Raw genomic sequence first — 16,309 nt, forward strand, 5'->3', positions numbered from 1 at the left:
CGGGATGTGACTAGATGACCCACTCGGAGACACTGCGGAGAGCGTGTGCGCGCCAGAGGGTAAAGGGATTCGCCCAGCGCGCGCGCAGCCACGGCCCTGCATAAATATCGATATTTTCTTTCCACTGGACACCAAAATGCCTTCGACATGCCCAGGTTCCGGCCGACTGCAACTACCGCAGCGTCTCTCAAAAGCCGGAACTGAAAGTGCCCCGCCCCCAGGAGTGCGGAACAATTGTGCCTTCCCCTCTGCAGGCGGGCCCGGAAAGCTTAGGCGGACACGGCCCACGCCTGCGCGCCGCCATCTTTATCAGAAAAGACCGCCTCCCTCCCTGCCCACGACTCGTAAGCCAAGAGGCGGGGTTCTGCGTCGCGGCTGCCGTGGCCAGGGCATGGCGACCGCGGATCCCAGCGGGCCCGGGGTATGGATGTCTACCCCGGGACCGCGCCCCGCCGGGACCCTGGACTGCGCAGCGGGAGCTACGGGGCTGCCTTTCGGGCGAAGCGGCAGTGGAGTCCCCCGACTGGGGGAGCGGCTCCCGGCGGTTGTGGAGAAGAGGGGGCCGTACATGGTGACGCGTGCGCCTTCCATTCAGGCCAAGCTGCGTGAGTGCGGCCCGGTGGGGGGTGTCTCTGCCTGGGCGGGCTACCTGGTTCCCCGGGCAGGCTGTGGAGTCCCGCCGGGGCGACCCCGGAGGGGGAAGCTGCAGCCCGTCCCGTCCCCGAAAATCTCTTCGGAGAAAGCGGGCTCCTGGCATTTTGGGAGACACGGCGGAGTGGGGAAGAGCCCCCCCCTGACCCGGGCCCTTTGACTTCCAGAGAAGCATCGGGATCTGGCCAAGGCTGTTCTTCGAAGAAAAGGCATGCTGGGGGCCTCGGCGAACCGCCCCGACTCTTCAGCGAAAAGGTCTCAGCAGGCGCCACCTCCTCTGTGCAAGCAGTTTCCAGAAAAGGCCTTGGTCCTCAGGCTGGGAGACAGTTCTCCCGTTTTAAGACCGAGCTAGTGATTCACCTGACGCCAACCCGTCTTTTTCACTATTTTAAAATGGGAAGAGAAATGACCTTTTTTTTCCCTTTAAGGATGTAAGGATGTCAAGAAAAGGGCTTTGGAATAACAGTTTTGTTAGTGCATAGGATCATTGTCTGGGAGCAGCACAGTGGCTGGGTTCGCTAGGAGTGAAATTAGAAAGCAGTGTGGGAACAGCCAGTGCTGTATTTCTTTTTCAACAGAATGGTAAAGTCTGAGGGCTGAGCGAGACCTTTCCCAGAGCCTCTTCTAGGTAAGAGCTCAAACTCGAGAAGAGATTTGCCCCCAGGACTTGCAGTTTTTCTGTTCTGTGTTAAACTAAGCTGAAGTGGGGGAGTTTTCCTTCTACTGGGAGGAGTAGGTGTGCCTTTCCTCAGGAGCAGTAGGGGGAGTGGTGTGGGGAAGTGCATATTCCCCAGCCGCTGCCGCCGGATACAGGGCAGGCAGGCCGGCTGCAGGCCGGCTGCAGGCCGATACAGGGCAGGCTGCAGTGGCTGTGTGACAGGAAGGCCAGACAGGCGTACTACAGTCAGTCCTTTTTCCATAAGGGCAAGGACTTTGGCTTTCTCTGTGAACTGTTGCTTCATCTATGCTTGGTCTCTTCCCTGTCTACCCTCAGGTCAGTGAAGTTTAACAAGGGCTATACTGCCCTTAGTCAGAATCCAGATGAAAACCTGGTGTCCCTCGACTCTGACAGGTGAGTGGTCTCCTTGAAAATATCCCTTGGGGAGTGACTTGGGTAAAATTGCAGATCTCGCCCAAGACCCTTCATGCATGTTCCAGAGCAGTCTTCTTCAGGGCCTTATCCCTACCCAGGATAGCTGGGTTAGAGGGCTCAGGTGCTCATGCTGCCCTTCGATTTGGAGCACTAACCTTGTGTGGGGGAATCATCCTCCCCTCTTACAGCTTCATTGTTTGTGACAGTGACCCCGTCCCTGCTGGAGCCAATGGAAAGAGCCTGTGGTACTCAGGACGGATTCTGGGCTTGAGTTCTGTGATGGTCTTTGTTTCACAAGTCCTCAGGACCCCCTTGCATGCTCTCCACCTCGTTATTTTCAGCTGAGCTCCACAGGCATCCCCCTGAACTGACTGTTTTCCTCTTCTCCTAGTGATGGGGAGCTGGAATCCAGATATTCCTCCGGGTATTCCTCTGCAGAGGCAAGTCCAGAGCGCCTTTCTGCACGGGGCCAGGCTGCAGGCAGCGTCACCGCCACTGCCAAATGCTTGTCTTGTGCCTGCTGTGTGCACAGCACTGTGCCAGACTTCCGGTCTGTTCTCCAATCTTCTCTTCTGCCTTACTCCCCCAGCCGAGGTATAGGTGTCTGAGGAAAGTTGTTGAAAATCCAAGAGACCATAGATCTTTAGGGCTCAAAGGACCTCACAAGTCTTCTAGCCCAGGCAACCATTTAGAAAAGGAATCCTTGTGAGAAATCCCACCTAAGTGTTTACCAGCCTCTGCTTGCTTGAATGCTTCTTGTAACTGAGTACTTAACTCTCTCCAGGAAGCCTTGCTGCCTGCTTTCCCTCCAACACACAGACACAAACACACACAAATTCCTTCTTCAGGTAGCTCTTTAAGAATTCTTATTAATTTGAAGTGTCTCCTAGAGGATAGAGTCAGTGGTCCTAAGCCTGCCCTCCAGTATCACCCAGTAATTCCAGTGTCCCTTCCTTTGATTGCCTTTTATTTGTGATCAACATTCCTATCCCTCCCATGGCGGCCATCCACCAAGCTTTTCTTCAGGCCAAACAACTTGTGTTCCTTCAGTTGTTCCCTCAGTGGGAATTTAGACTGAGATACCAGTGGGCTGGCCTTTTGCACACATTTCCAGAGTGACGGTCCCAGAGACATAGGGATGGAAAGATGTGTGGCATGTGCAGCTGACTGCCTTAGATAGAGGCAGAGTGCTTGAGACATGACTGAACGCCACTGGTGTTTTCCTTGTTCTAGAAACCCTTGGCCACCCCTCGAGTTTTTGCCGAAGAGAATAGAAGCAGTTTGTAAATTACATCCTCCTTGAATATCTGGGTATCTAAGACTAAACTAAGAAAAGAAAAATTAGCCAAGAGCCAGAGAAAGTCCTACACTATTCCTGATCTCCATTTCCTTCTGCTCAGTGGAACTGGTGAAGCAAGGCTGACAGGTTCCACTTTGCAGAGAACAAAGCTTTGCTGGCATAAAGGCTAAGCGTTTAACCAGCAGTGGGGATGAAGCTGCTCACCACCCTTATCCTGTGTAACTCATCTTCTCCCCCATTGTTCTGCTATCACTGTCCCATATTCCTCAGTGTTCACAGGGACCAGTCGTTCTGAATGGTCAGGCTGTTGACTTTCAAACATAAACTGGAATCTGATATTTACATCAGATGCCTTAGGATTCTTCAATGAGAACAGCTCCCCTGGGGGTTAATGACACAGCAGCCAGGACGGTGCTGGCTCAGGCTGCTTGGGGCCCCTCAGTGCTGGGTGGGGACACTTCCCCATGTTGTCCAGCGATGCATGGAGTTGGCCTGAGGGTGGAGCATGGACAGCAAGCTCCGGTAAGGGCATGTAGGTCTGCCTTTAAGGCAGCAGTCATTTCTGCTTTGCCGTGTGGCTTATAGTTCTCTCCTCTTCTGTTCTTAGCAGGTGAACCAGGATGTGAGCCGGCAGCTGCTCCAGGATGGGTATCACCTTGATGAGATTCCAGATGATGAAGACTTGGACCTCATTCCTCCCAAGCCTATGGCCTCTTCAACGTGCTCCTGCTGCTGGTGCTGTCCTGGGGACTCTCCTTCCTGTACTCTCCAGTAGACATAACCCCCTAAGACAGACCCTGCTCACCGTGCCCTGCAGAGCCCTGTGGGCCCTTCTTCGGTCACGGAGTGCAGTGGGGAGTGCGGTCATCCCCAGAAACACTGGAGGCACTGACCCTCTTGGAAGGTCAATGACCTGCAGCTAACGCCTTATATGGTGCTTCTAAGGCCAGAGGCCCCCATCTGGACCATAGGGTGATAGGTGGAATTCTGCAGTTTTCCTCTGCTGTTAGAGTTTGGAAAAACCACTTTAATAAGGGCAGGAACAGAGGAATTCTGATTCTTGTGGTGACAAAGTTGGCTAAGGAAATCTTTCAGACATCTTGACTGGTATTTGTCCTACTCTGTGGAGAGAGAGAGAGAGAGCTTTTGTGCCCTGGCGCTGTTGGATGGTGGTGTATGGAAGCAGAAAATAGCACTTTATGGCTTGCAGCTGGGAGCCTTTGAAAAAAATAGCTGAACTATTTGGGACCAGTTTTAAGAAATTCCACAATGCTCGGTCTTCCTGGCTCCATTATGAGGCCCTCAAGAAAGCATAAAGCAAGGCCCTTTGGCCTTCTTCCCCTTGCACCTGTTTGACTTTGGCAGGGAACACAGCACGCTGCTTGATGACACAGCAGGATCAAGGCTTCCAGAATCCCTGGACCTGGACCATCCCCAACTGGCTTAAACTGTCTGGGTGGGTTTAATGACTCTGGTCAGCCCACCCCTAGTTGGAGAAAAATTGCTCCGCTATGTACATATTTATTTATTTGTCTTTCTTCTCCTGTCTTCGTTAGTTCAACATCCAGTCTTTTGAGTGTCACGGTTGGGTGAAAGGACTGGAGCTCGCTGGGAAGCCTGCAGGTGTGGGTGACCAGCAGAGGGAGTGGCAGGGATCTATCAGGTGCCTTCATATTTAGCTTCTGAAACTTGAGAATAGCAATGGGTGAGAAGTTTTCTGGCCTGGCTGGGTGGGGCTTTGAGGTGGGCAGAGGCTCACAGGATGTGGGGGAGGGATGCGTGCTGGCTCCCTGGGCCCCTGCTTGAGGAGATATCGGCCATTGCAGAGGGCCTCCCCTTAGATACGGAGGACTGGGCTTTACAGTAAACCTCCGGGGCACCCCAGCCTCAGCCCTGTGTGAGCACAGCTGAGACAGGCATAATCTCCCCCAGTGATCACACCCCCATCCCAGATGGTATCTCTTGCTCTACCAGTCCTCTCTAGATTTTTCAGTGGTTCTTTTTGGGGGCGGAGGAGGCACAGCTCATCTAGAGCTGTGGTGAGAACTGAAGGAGAGTGGACATGGCTCCCAGCCCAAGGGGCGTGGTAGTCAGGATTGGGGTGTGGGTGCTACACAGGAAGTGCCTGATTTGGTGATTTATTCAATGTCCTGCAGCATCTAGAGAAATGAGGGCTGACACGGACTTTTGTTCTACCACCATGAGGTGATTGGAAGGCTGAGGTCAGATGATGAGGGTAACCTGTCAGTGCTTGATTGGCCTCTATCTTGGTGCTTCTGTCAAATCATAGAAAGTTGAGAAGAATACATGGTACAGAGGGCTGTGGTTAGCATTTTCTCATCTAGTAGCATCACAGCAGGTGGGAAATGGGATGGAGGCCACTTCAGGCACTTTGGGGTCTGGGGAATTGGGGATGCAGACGGTTTCAGGACTGGGACTCTACAGTGCCACACAGGTGCCTCATGTGCTGAGCCCTTGGCGCTCATGCCTGCAGGCATCTGAAGATAGGAGGAGCCAAGGGCAGCTCCACAGAGACTGTCTTCAGGCTGTCATGGTTTCTTTGGAGGTGCCAGAGTGCACATGAAGAGAGGGCACAGATGCAGGGCGGTATGGAGAGACGGTGGTGGTGGCAGGAAGCCCAGTGGGGCCACGTTTGTGTGGGGAAGTTGGTTAGAACAGAATTAGTTAGCAGCAGCTGTGGGGGAGGGTGGCAGCAGGACCCCAAGACCAAGGCCCTCCAGATGGTTATTACTTAAGTCAACATGGATGTATTTGAATCTGTTCCTGGATGATATTCCAGAACTGGTTGACTCCATGTGGAAGACATTATCTTTGTGGGGTAAGTTGCAGAACAGGGCCGCTAGGCAGGGTAGAAATGGTCTGTTGTTTGGGGCCAGAGGTCCCAGGCTAAAATGTCACCAGTAAAGGCACCAAGGTGCCTACAGCCAAACTGCCTTAATTCAGAGAGCTGGGTAATCTGCAGGTGACAGTGTCCTGGGGGGAGAGGGGTGTACTTGCAGTTAACCTCACAGAGGAATATGTTTATGGTGTTTACAGAGTACTCTACGAACTCTTGGCTTAGGCTTCTACAGCTCTGGAAGTTTTTAAGAATAAATACAATCATGCTAATTGAGCTGTGTCTGTGTTCCATAGGATTTTAAAGCAAGGCCTAGACTACAGCCCTCTGAATTGTGAAATGACCCTCACAGCCCCAGTTGTGGCCATTCTTCCTAAGCCCGCCTTCTCCCTGCTGTTCCTGGTGGGCACCATTGTCAGACCAGCACCATTGGAGGGAGCAGGACTTTGCACAGCACTTCTCTCCAGATGGTGTTCCTTTTGGCAGACCCTTTTGTGAGGTCATCTTTTGTTTTTAGCTGAAGAAAATCTGGAGGCCAGAAAAAAACCCTCAACAAATTGGCCAGAACTTTTCTGAATGTACTTGCCTAGATTTCCCTTGTGCAGGGGGTCTAGTATGGGCAACCACCCATAAGGATCCTTTTGTGCCAATTGGAACCCTTATTCTGCAGGAAGGCCTGAACAGCCTGGGGGTCTGCTTAGTCTGAGGTGACAGGACCTCAGACAGCTGCACCACCTCCTGCAGAGGCGTATCCATGTCTAGAGGGTAAGCACGGGGAGATGATGTTCTGTACACTTCCCGCCAGGTTAGAAAAACTAGCTAGGTTTCTCTTCACAACACAAATGGGATCACCCTGTCCCTGAATCCCCAGTGTACAGCAACTGAGCGTGTTCTAGAGAAGTGACTGATAAACTTTTCTCTGTGGAGGGCCAGTCACTACTTTGGCTGTGCAGGCATACAGTCTGTGTGTGTTCCATTTTGCTACTGTAGCCTGAAAGCGTTGAGCCAGCCTGCTGGCCTTGGTGGGCTGATGCCTTTCCTGAGGCCAAGCGAAAACAAGGAATCTTGCACTACCTATCTTTAGATTCACCTTCCACGTCTTCAGGACCTGAGGTCATCTGCAAGCTCTGCCACTAAGGCTGAAGCGGGCTGCCCCTCCCATATGTTCCTATTAAAGGGCTCCATACACACTCACCTTGGGAGCTGTTGGAAGCAGGAATTAAAGCAAAAACTGGACGTCCAATCCCGGAAAGGCTCGATCAGCCCACTTCAAGGACTGGAACGCTGAAGGCTGACTGCTCTTACAGCCTCAACACAAGTGATCCTTTAATTGCTTTGACAGAGCCAGAGGGTGACAATGAATAGTATTAGAGGAAGTGGGCAGTCCCAGGGCCAGAACCCTGTTCTTAGAAATTAACTACCTACCCTCTTGCTGGGAGTGATGCTGAACAAATTATAGATTTTTCCAGCTGCCTAATGCTGTGAACAGAGCTGCCGCCTCCTGCCTTGAGGAGAGCCTGGCTCGGGTACTGTGAGAATACAAGGGGAGTTTCAGGTCAGAGTCCTCACCAGGGCCCTCCTCCCAGTAGAAGAATGGTTTGTCCAAGGCTTGCTCTGGAGTTACTACTTTCAAGCTCACTACTCTACCCCCGCTCTTAAGGGCATACCCAAGTCCAGGGCAGGGACGGGGTTGGAGCTGGGCCTGAGGAGAGGCTGGCCAGGACTTAGAGTAACTGTCGGAGAGCCAGGAAGGCTGTGGCCTCTACAGCAGGCAGCAGGCACGGAACATCAGTAGGTCATCGGGCACAGTGAGCTTCAGTGAGACGCTCTCATTGGCCCCAATGAAAAGCACCCCACCACGCTGCAAAGGGATTGGCGTCTGGGCTGTAGGACTGCTGGCTGTCACTCTCCCCTGGACCACCAGTAGGATGCTGGCAGAGTCCACTGCCAAGACTTTGTATTCAGTGACGGAGCCGGGGACCTGGGCAGGAAGAAACAATGGGATGGTGCAGCTCGTTTTCTGTGCCTGTCAGCTTGCAAGGGGGAGGCCCAGGATAATCTCAGGGGCAGCAAGAGGGAGAGCATGGCCACCACCTCCCCCACTGTTCAGGCTCTTGTCAGCATGGAGGCCCATGTCTGGTTCCTGGTACAAGGAGGACTGGGCAGGCCCTGTGGCTGTGGCTGTCATGTGTGCTCCCCTCCTCCCCCCCGCCGACACCCAACATCCAAGTGTGCTTAAAGGAAAGGGAACACTGCCCCAGGTGTACTCCGCACTGTGGCCCTTGCCAGGCTTTTTCATGCCATACGAAAGATACTCCCCATAGCCACCACCACCCTCCACTCACCTCAATTTTCATGACAGTGAAGTCTGGCACAGGGGGGTCGTAGATAGAGAGGTAGGGGTCTTCCTGACTCCGAGTTGGAAGAAAGAGCCTGTCCTTGCTGGGGATATAGCTGAGCATCTCACATAGGGTTGGCACATCAATGAACTTGGGTGTCAGGCCAGCACGAACTGTGTTGTCTGAACACGCCATGCACTCCACACAGTCTGGGGACAGATAGTTGTCATGTGCTAACCTGATGAAGGATGTCTTGGAGTTTGGCTCACCAGGGCTGGGCCTCCCAACCTGAGGGCCATGAACCCCCCTGCAGTTATGCAAAAATGTGTGAACTGCACCATCAGGAGAATGGGCTAAGATACCAAGAACAGGTGGTAGGTCACGTCATGTTAGCCCCTGGGGGAGCCCCAACCTTCCCCAGACTATTCTACCACAGAATCCTATCCGTGAGTAGATAAATAGCCAATAGTCAAAATGTGACACCTTTCTGTGGAAATATATTTTCTCACAAAAATTTTTGGATAGATAGGACAGACAGGCAAAGGTGATGCAGGGGAAAGAACAACAGCCTTGATCCAATGTAGCCTGGGTTCAGATTGTTCCCACACATGCAGACGGGGTAGCAGGAGAGTATCGTGACCTCACAGGTCCGTGTGAAGACTCAAGCAGTGTCCAGCACTAAGCTGGCATTCTTCATCCCTACTGGCCACTACCCAGCCCATCCCAGGAAGCCTAGGTCAGACCTGGTGGGACCTTAAAGGTCTCTCTTTGACCTCCCCCTCCCCCTTTTATCTAAATGAGGAAGCAAGGCTTGATAATAGGGCTCGCTGCTAAAACATGGCTCACCTTGGGGCACCTGGCTACCTCAGTCAGTGGAGCATGCGGCTCTTGTTGATCTTCAGGTTGTGAATGCAAGCCCCACGATGGGTACAGAGATTACTTAAAAATGAAATCTTAGGGGCACCTGGGTGGCTCAGTGGGTTAAAGCCCCTGTCTTCAGCTCAGGTCATGATCCCAGAGTCCTGGGATCGGGTCCTGCATCAGGCTCTCTGCTCAGCAGGGAGCCTGCTCCACTCCCCGCAACTCCCCAACCCCACCTGCCTCTCTGCCTACTTGTGATCTGTCAAATAAATAAAATCTTTTAAAAAAACCAAGTGTGGCTCACCTCCTTTCAGGTAGGCATGGGGCACATTAGCTTCCAGAAACATGGCCTCTCCCGGCTTCAGGGTAAGCAGGTTCAGGAAGTAGATGGCAAAGCATCCAATATCACCAGGATACTGCTGGTGCAGCTGCAGTAAGAGCTCCCCATAGATGTCTTCCATATTGTTTCCAGCAGCCACTGACGGTCACAGAGCACCCCAAGGCCACTTAGGAACTCTCAGTGGTGTTCACAGCCCCACCCTGGCCATAAAGTCCTGGGGAAGTCCCTGCCCAGGGAAATCCAGAAACAGGTGGGTGTGTTCTCCCAGCCACATCCCTACCCTTTGGGGGCCCGCCTTCCTTGATCTTCCAGCCCATACAGATGCTATTTCCCCATTCTGACTGCCTATATGCCCAGCATTATTCTGGCCACTGAAAGGGCTAAAGTTTGGGGCCAGATAATCCTTTGTTGTGGAGAGGGCGCCTGGGTGGCTCAGTGGGTTAAGCCTCTGCCTTTGGCTCAGGTCATGATCTCAGGGTTCTGGGATCGAGCCTCGAATAGGGCTCTCTGCTCAGCGGGGAGCCTGCTTCTGCCTGTCTGCCTACTTGTGATCTCTGTCAAATAAACAAATAACATCTTTAAAAAAAAAAAATCCTTTGTTATGGGGGCTGTCCTTTGCTTTGTAGGATGTTTCAGAGCATCTTTGGCCTCTACCCACAATATGTCTTTAGACAAGTGCCAGTGTCCCCTGATTGAGAACCACTGCTATAGAACTTGATCTATTAGGGGATAACCCAAGAGTTCCATATGGGGTGAACAACTGTCCCAGACAGACTAGGCCCTTCCCTTTATTAGCCCAGAAAGCACTGTGTCTCAGAAAATCACTAAGTCCTGGGGAGGGTATGTGCTATGGTGAGTGCTGTGAAGTGTATAAACCTGGCGATTCTCAGACCTGTACCCCTGGGGATAAAAATATATTATATGTTTATTAAAAATTATTTTTAAATAAATTGAAAAAAAAAAAAAAAGAAAATCACTAAGTCCCAGGCAAACCAAGATAGTTGGTCACCCCAGAAAGCAAGAGGCAGAATATGCCCAGGACCAAAAATGTGTCCTCAGCCTGGGCTAGAGTAGTGGGGGAAGGCTTTGGAAATGAGGGGAGGGCAGGGAGGTGAGCTGAAATTTCTTGAGTGTGCAGAGAAGTGGGGAGGGCATGAGTAAATGAAAGCTGAATGTGTCAGTGCCAAAATGAAGAAACCAGCTGGTCTGGATTGGAGGGTGGTTCTGAGTCTTCACAGTAAAACATGAATACCACCTCTGTGCTAAGTACTGGAAACACACAAAGACCAAAGAGCCAAGTCCCTAGCCTGGAGAAAACCCCAGCTGTCACAAGTGTGTCTGTAATGATACAGACCCACAGGTGCTAGAAACAAGGGGTTTTGGGAGCTCCCGGCAAGAGTAATCTGTTCTGTCGAGAGTGCAAGAAGCCCCAAAGGGGAGGCATGGAAGCAGAGACAACACCAAAAACTAAACGAAACAAACAAACAAACAAACAAACAAAAGAAAACAAAGGATATGCTTGGATAAAATAGCTCTCTATGGCTCAGAGGTAGCAGGCGAAATGTGCAGAGAGAGAACCAGAAGAGCTCCGGGGACTCCTAGAGAAGGGGACAGGGCCTCATCACGTACACCCCATAAGCTCACAGCCAGAGCCCTTCCTGCCTTGGTTTATACTGCTTGCGTTGATTTCCCATGCAAATGTGACAACCACACCCATCACAGTCATTTCCTGAACTCTCCTTAGTTAGCACAAGGTTGGGCACAGAGCAGGTATTTAAGGAAATGTGTGTATGTATATGTGTATACACACACACACACACACACGCGCGCGCGCACACACAAAAAGGAAAGATCTACTGATTGAAAGTTCTGGGCTTCAGGCCTTCCAAGAAAAGGAGATGAGGAATCCCTTGTCTCCTTCCTGCTCTCTAGCCCCAAAGTACAAACCCAGCCACAGGGAGCAACTGTAGGCCCCAGGTACGTCTCAGAATGCCTAGGTGGTAATACCTCCTAACAGTCGTCCAGGCCCATCTGTCTCCAGCCCTCTAGAGCCAGTTAGGAAGCAGCACTCAGCCGAGGGCCCTGCTCCACAATGACGGAAAGAAATGCCCAATGCTAACAGCCCATCTAAGTCATCTAAGGCCCATTTTGGTGTTCTACTTGAGCCAAAGCTCCATGGACTAGTGTCTGCGCTGGGGCCAGGCAGGACACGGCATTGCACCCAGGACCACCACACCCACCTTGCTGGGAGATCCGCTTCACCAACAGGTTGAGCTGCTCCGCTACCACCTTCTTCTCACTCTTCATCAGGTGGGAGAAACAGCTCTGCAGAGCTGAGGACGCTGACTGGGAGTCACTGTTTGAGCTCTGCTTCAGCTGTGCCGCTGCGTTATCTCCAATCAGAAACTGGAACTCAGGCACCTCTGTAGGAAGGCCAGGCCAGAGCCCATGTCAGGACCAACAAGATGGAACCCGAAGAAGCAGGAAGTCTGAGGAGGCCTCCCCATCCCATCCCTCAACAAGGAGCCACACAGTGCTAAGCAAACTCGGAAGTGAAAACCGACTGCTCAGCGCCAGCCTCAGCAAGCACACCTGAACCTGGTCTCACAGACCCACCCCTCAAGAATTCATCGGGTCAACCAGCCCCTCACATCCTGTGACACTTAGCCTCTGTTCTCTGCCACTGTTCCAGCTCTGCCTGGGGTTGCCCATGCATCCTAGGCCCAGTATGCATGTTCTAGCATTTTGCCCAACCTTACTTGTCAGAAATGTCACAATTTCCTCAATGGGCCGGAAGCCACACAAACCCTGGAAGGAGGTGAGGGCAATGGCCATCTCTGGCTTATGGTTGGCATCAGGATAGTGCTGTGGAGCCTGCAGATGCAGTTTCTCTGCCAGCTCCTGTGGGGTGGCCAGGGGAAGAGGAGGATGGTCAAGGTGCAGTCATCACCTAGCAGGACACTAGTCCCACCCGACCCTTGCTCTCTTACCCTCCCCAGTCGCCAGACAGCAGTTGGCTTCATACTTTCAGCAATGAGCCCAGTCAGGGCATAATGTAGAAACTCAGGGTTCACTCAAACCAGGGCAGGAACACAGGCCAAATCTGGGGGAAACTTTAAGAGGCCTGGACTGGAAATCAGGAAGCCCAAACACCAAGCCAAGCTCGGACATGAACAAGCAGTGTGACTCTGGCTATATCCCTGTCTTCCTGGGTCTTACTCTGCCCTCTAGAAATGAGAAGTTTGGACAGATAAGTGCCTAGGAGCTGAGGCAGCAGCTAGGATGACTTCCCTGCTCTGGAAGGTGAACTCTCCTAGAGAGCCAGCGGGGAAAACAGCAGATATGAATAGTCCTGGTTGCATGAGGGGAACCCAGGGAAGGGCATGGAGCAGCTCTTTGACACGGGCTGGTCAGCTGTCCACTCAGACTTAGCTGCCAACCTGTGTCACCAGCATCCAGCCTTCCAGAGCTAAATTGGGAGTCATTAGGCCTGGATTTAGCTTTGGGCTGGAGTGCAGCGTGGGTGGAGTAAAACGCAGCAGTAAAAGTAGGGGGAGGGCCTTGACATGAGTTCTGCTGTACCTTGACCTCTGCACCCCACTCCGGTCCTATACCTTGTTAGGGTGTGCCTGGATGGACAGCGCTGTTTCAACCGAGAGTACTTTGAAGAGGAAGGGCAGCTTGCCATTAAAAGTCTCCTTGACCTTTGAGCCCAAGCAGTCCTGGTTCTCAGAGATCCACTGGCCTAGGGTCTTCTGTGAGATGCGATTGTCGAGGATCTTGGCATCTCCCCGGGGGTGGGACCCCATCCACAACTGGAAAAACAGGAAACTTGAAAGGGAAAGAGGAAGAACCTGGCACCACCAACCTGAATCCTGAGTGGAGTCTCCCGGGCCTGGGTATAAATGCACATGCCATCACAGGCATATAAGAAAACAGCAGACCCCACGACACCAGTAGTGCAGAGACCCAGTTCAGGCTCTGCCTGCAACCAGATGTGGAGGCCTGGGCTAGTTAGTTCTAGTCAGTCGGTCTCAATGTTCTCATCTGTCCAATGAGAATGACACCTGCACTGTCAAGGTCACTAAAAAGCTCTCTCAGGGGGCGCCTGGGTGGCTCAGTGGGTTAAGCCGCTGCCTTCGGCTCAGGTCATGATCTCGGGGTCCCGGGATCGAGTCCCGCATCGGGCTCTCTGCTCAGCAGGGAGCCTGCTTCTCTCTCTCTCTCTCTCTCTCTCTGCCAGTCTCTCTACCTACCTGTGATCTCTCTCTGTCAAATAAATAAATAAATAATCTTTAAAAAAAAAAAAAAAAGCTCTCTCAGATGGCTATGGGAAGTGTCAACATTCACTTATTCCAATCTCAAAAGTGGAGGCCTTACTATGCTTTGGCTTTATCGCACCTAAATGAGCAAGAAAAATACATATATTGGGCTATTAAAATGTAAAAGCTAGTCAAAGTAAAACTTTTAATTGTCCAAGAGGGTTAAATTAAAATTCAGTAAGTGCTGAGAGTTCTTAGGGTGGGGGGCGGGGAGAGGGTACCAGAAATCTCAGCCTATGATGACAAAAACTCTCTTCTTTTGGGGCTGCCATCTAGATTCATCACTTTCTGGGATCTGAAGAGCCAAGAATAGCCTCCTCCCTCTTTGCTGCTTCCCTCTCCCAGCTGATCCACATGATTTACCCCAGGCCCACTGAATGGAGAAATCCCTTGGTCTCACCTGCTGTTAAAGTGAAATACAAGGGTTCCTGAAATACAGCAGGCTCACCTGCTGTTAAAGTGAAATACAGGGGCTCTGTCATTGCCTGGGATGGAGTCTTGCCTTGGGCTCCCTACTCAGCAAGGAGCCAGGCTTCTCTCCTTCTGCCCCTCCCTACCCCTGCTCTCTCACACTCTGCGCTCTCTAATAAATAAATAAAATTTAAAAAAATATATAAGGTGAAATACAACCCGGGTCTCACCTCCGCATATGGCTTGTCCTCCGAGATCTGGGCCTGTGGGTCACTGCTGGCCAGCAGCCGAGCCACTTCACTGCTGGAACCCATCTTCCCCCAGGCATAGTGCTGCACCGTACAGGAAAGTGGGAATACTGGGGACAGGGGAGCAGAAACAGTGGGTCAGCTTCCACTCCACTCCTGAGGCCTGACCCTACGGTCTTGGGAAAACTAGACACGGGCTGAGGGTTCTGTCTGGGGGACAAAGTCAAATAAGGGGTCTGTAGGTTGTTGGGACCCTTCTCCGCAGGTGAGATGTTCCCATCTGTAAAGCTGACAGTAAGGCTTCTCCGCAGACGTGAGGAAAATAGTTGCGTGGAGGGACGGGGAGGGAGCGGGAGGAACCTATTACAGGACACGCCGTTTCGAAGTGACCCGCGCGCGGCTCCTCCCCTCAAGACCCTCCTGCGAGCTCTGAAATAATGACTCAATCCCTATCGCAGGTGCCCCCTCCTCTCTCCAAAGCCCATCCGTCTTTCCGCAGAGTCACAAGCCTGGGTCCCACCTGGCATATCAGGTCGGGAAAGATCCCCGCGACGCAACCGACCCCCACGTTCCCGTCAGCACCCCAGTCCACAGCCCACCTTTCTGAACCGCCATCCTCGGGGTACCGGCCCAGGCTTCTGGCACGTATGCCCTTCCCGTCAGCACCTGCGGCCCTACTGATCCCAGAGCTTCATGGGAAATGTAGTTCCTCGAGAGTCTTCTTGGGGACTCGTGAGCCTTGCGAGAACACTCCCCGCACTCCGAACACCTTTCCCGGCTCCAGCTCTCACGAGGAAGGAGCCTCCAGCAGCCCAGAGACTTCCCGCCCGCAGTCCTGGGTCTCAGTATTCGTTCGTTCCTTCACCGGACACAAATTTACTGAGCACTGGCAAAATGCCGTGGGCTGGCGAGACATTCGAGAACGAGACAAAGATCCCTTTGCCTTTACGGAGCTTACATTCTGGTGCAGGGAAAACGGGCAAATAAATAAGTAAATCATTTAGTATGTTGAAAGATAAATGCCACAGAAAGTAAGAGGGGGTGGGAGTGGGAAGCTGTTTGCAGAATTTTAAATGTCTTGCTCTCACTGAGGAGGAAAGGCTTGAGCACAGACTTAGAGGTGAGGAGGAATGTTCTGGCAGAAGAAATAGCTTGAGCAAAGACTCCACGATGGGAACCTGGGCATCTGGGAATGTGCCTGTCCTATTCTGGAGTAAAGAGCAGAGGGGCCAATGTGTGTGTGGAGCAGGGTGAGCATGTGTGTGGGTGCAGGGTACACGTAGGGTGGTCAGAGAAGAAAGGCAGTGGGCAGAAGTTCGCAGGCTATTGTGAGAACATCAGGTTTTACTGAGTAGTTCAGTCAGTAGCAAAGAATTGCTGTGATCTAAGTAGGGACTCACTGAAGCTTGATGATGGTAAATGTCACATGCAAGGCCCTTAACCACCTCAGTGTCAGTTTCTTCCTCTATAAAATGGAGATAACAATATCAGCCTGACAGGTGTGTGGGAGAGTGAGATGAGATGGTGTGAGGTGCAGGAAGGCAGTCAGTGCTCGGTGCTCCTCTGATCCTCCCTGGCCTAGGTACTGCAAACGCAAAATCCCAGTTGCTCCTCCAGGCTGAGCTGCTCACAAGTCACACACACACAAGCCAGGGAGAATCACCTGGAGCTCTGCATGCTGAAGGTTGGGCTGGGCCTTGTTTGGGGAGTAATGTTGCTAAATCCTCTGGAAATAGGCCCTGACATCTGGACCTCAGTCAGCAGCCCAGGAGGAGGGCAGCCAGTTGAGACAACTGGAATAAGGGACTACAGTCCTGATTGTGCTTCCCTCTGTCCCTTTCCCAATTTGCACAATCTCTACCTCAGATGCCCAGCGGAAAGAAGGAG

The 16,309-nt window shown here is 52.2% G+C and overlaps 2 protein-coding genes across 8 annotated transcripts; one reads left to right on the forward strand and one right to left on the reverse strand.

The window, feature by feature from the left end:
* The first annotated feature begins 299 nt into the window (after positions 1-299).
* Positions 300-6,173, forward strand: FAM219B (family with sequence similarity 219 member B). 4 transcript variants are annotated; one of them, XM_045070482.1, is made up of 5 exons: positions 300-605; positions 819-906; positions 1,646-1,723; positions 2,136-2,294; positions 3,655-3,792. In XM_045070482.1, the coding sequence occupies exons 1-5, from the start codon at positions 392-394 to the stop codon at positions 3,656-3,658; spliced, it is 543 nt and encodes a 180-aa protein (XP_044926417.1). In that variant the 5' UTR covers positions 300-391; the 3' UTR covers positions 3,659-3,792. The 4 variants fall into 4 exon arrangements, with proteins under 4 accessions (XP_044926417.1, XP_044926416.1, XP_012914841.1 ...); XM_045070481.1 differs by having other exon boundaries at positions 301-605; positions 3,652-3,787; XM_013059387.2 differs by having other exon boundaries at positions 311-605; positions 2,136-2,184; positions 3,655-6,173.
* A 1,024-nt stretch (positions 6,174-7,197) lies between these two features.
* On the reverse strand, positions 7,198-15,145 carry MPI (mannose phosphate isomerase). 4 transcript variants are annotated; one of them, XM_004758439.3, is made up of 8 exons: positions 15,022-15,128; positions 14,405-14,532; positions 13,056-13,256; positions 12,201-12,342; positions 11,682-11,864; positions 9,406-9,579; positions 8,247-8,449; positions 7,198-7,882 (listed from the first exon to the last, which is right to left on the reverse strand). In XM_004758439.3, the coding sequence occupies exons 1-8, from the start codon at positions 15,035-15,037 to the stop codon at positions 7,664-7,666; spliced, it is 1,266 nt and encodes a 421-aa protein (XP_004758496.1). In that variant the 5' UTR covers positions 15,038-15,128; the 3' UTR covers positions 7,198-7,663. The 4 variants fall into 4 exon arrangements, with proteins under 4 accessions (XP_004758496.1, XP_044926413.1, XP_044926412.1 ...); XM_045070478.1 differs by lacking the exon at positions 9,406-9,579; XM_045070477.1 differs by lacking the exon at positions 15,022-15,128 and having other exon boundaries at positions 13,056-13,272; positions 14,405-14,528.
* Between the last annotated feature and the right edge of the window lie 1,164 nt (positions 15,146-16,309).

The sequence above is a fragment of the Mustela putorius genome, unplaced genomic scaffold (assembly GCF_011764305.1).
Source record: "Mustela putorius furo isolate JIRA1106 unplaced genomic scaffold, ASM1176430v1.1 tig00003972_pilon_pilon_pilon, whole genome shotgun sequence".
Classification (NCBI taxonomy): domain Eukaryota; kingdom Metazoa; phylum Chordata; class Mammalia; order Carnivora; family Mustelidae; genus Mustela; species Mustela putorius.

Coding starts and splice junctions, on each gene's coding strand:
- MPI (XM_004758439.3), bottom strand. Junction 13,257..14,404: donor AGGACAAGCCATATGCGGAG/GTGAGACCCGGG, acceptor CTGTTTTTCCAG/TTGTGGATGGGGTCCCACCC. Junction 11,865..12,200: donor AATTGTGACATTTCTGACAA/GTAAGGTTGGGC, acceptor GCCTTCCTACAG/AGGTGCCTGAGTTCCAGTTT.
- FAM219B (XM_004758440.3), top strand. CDS start 392: ATGGCGACCGCGGATCCCAGCGGGCCCGGGGTATGGATGTCTACCCCG. Junction 606..818: donor TTCCATTCAGGCCAAGCTGC/GTGAGTGCGGCC, acceptor TTTGACTTCCAG/AGAAGCATCGGGATCTGGCC. Junction 907..1,645: donor CCCGACTCTTCAGCGAAAAG/GTCTCAGCAGGC, acceptor GTCTACCCTCAG/GTCAGTGAAGTTTAACAAGG.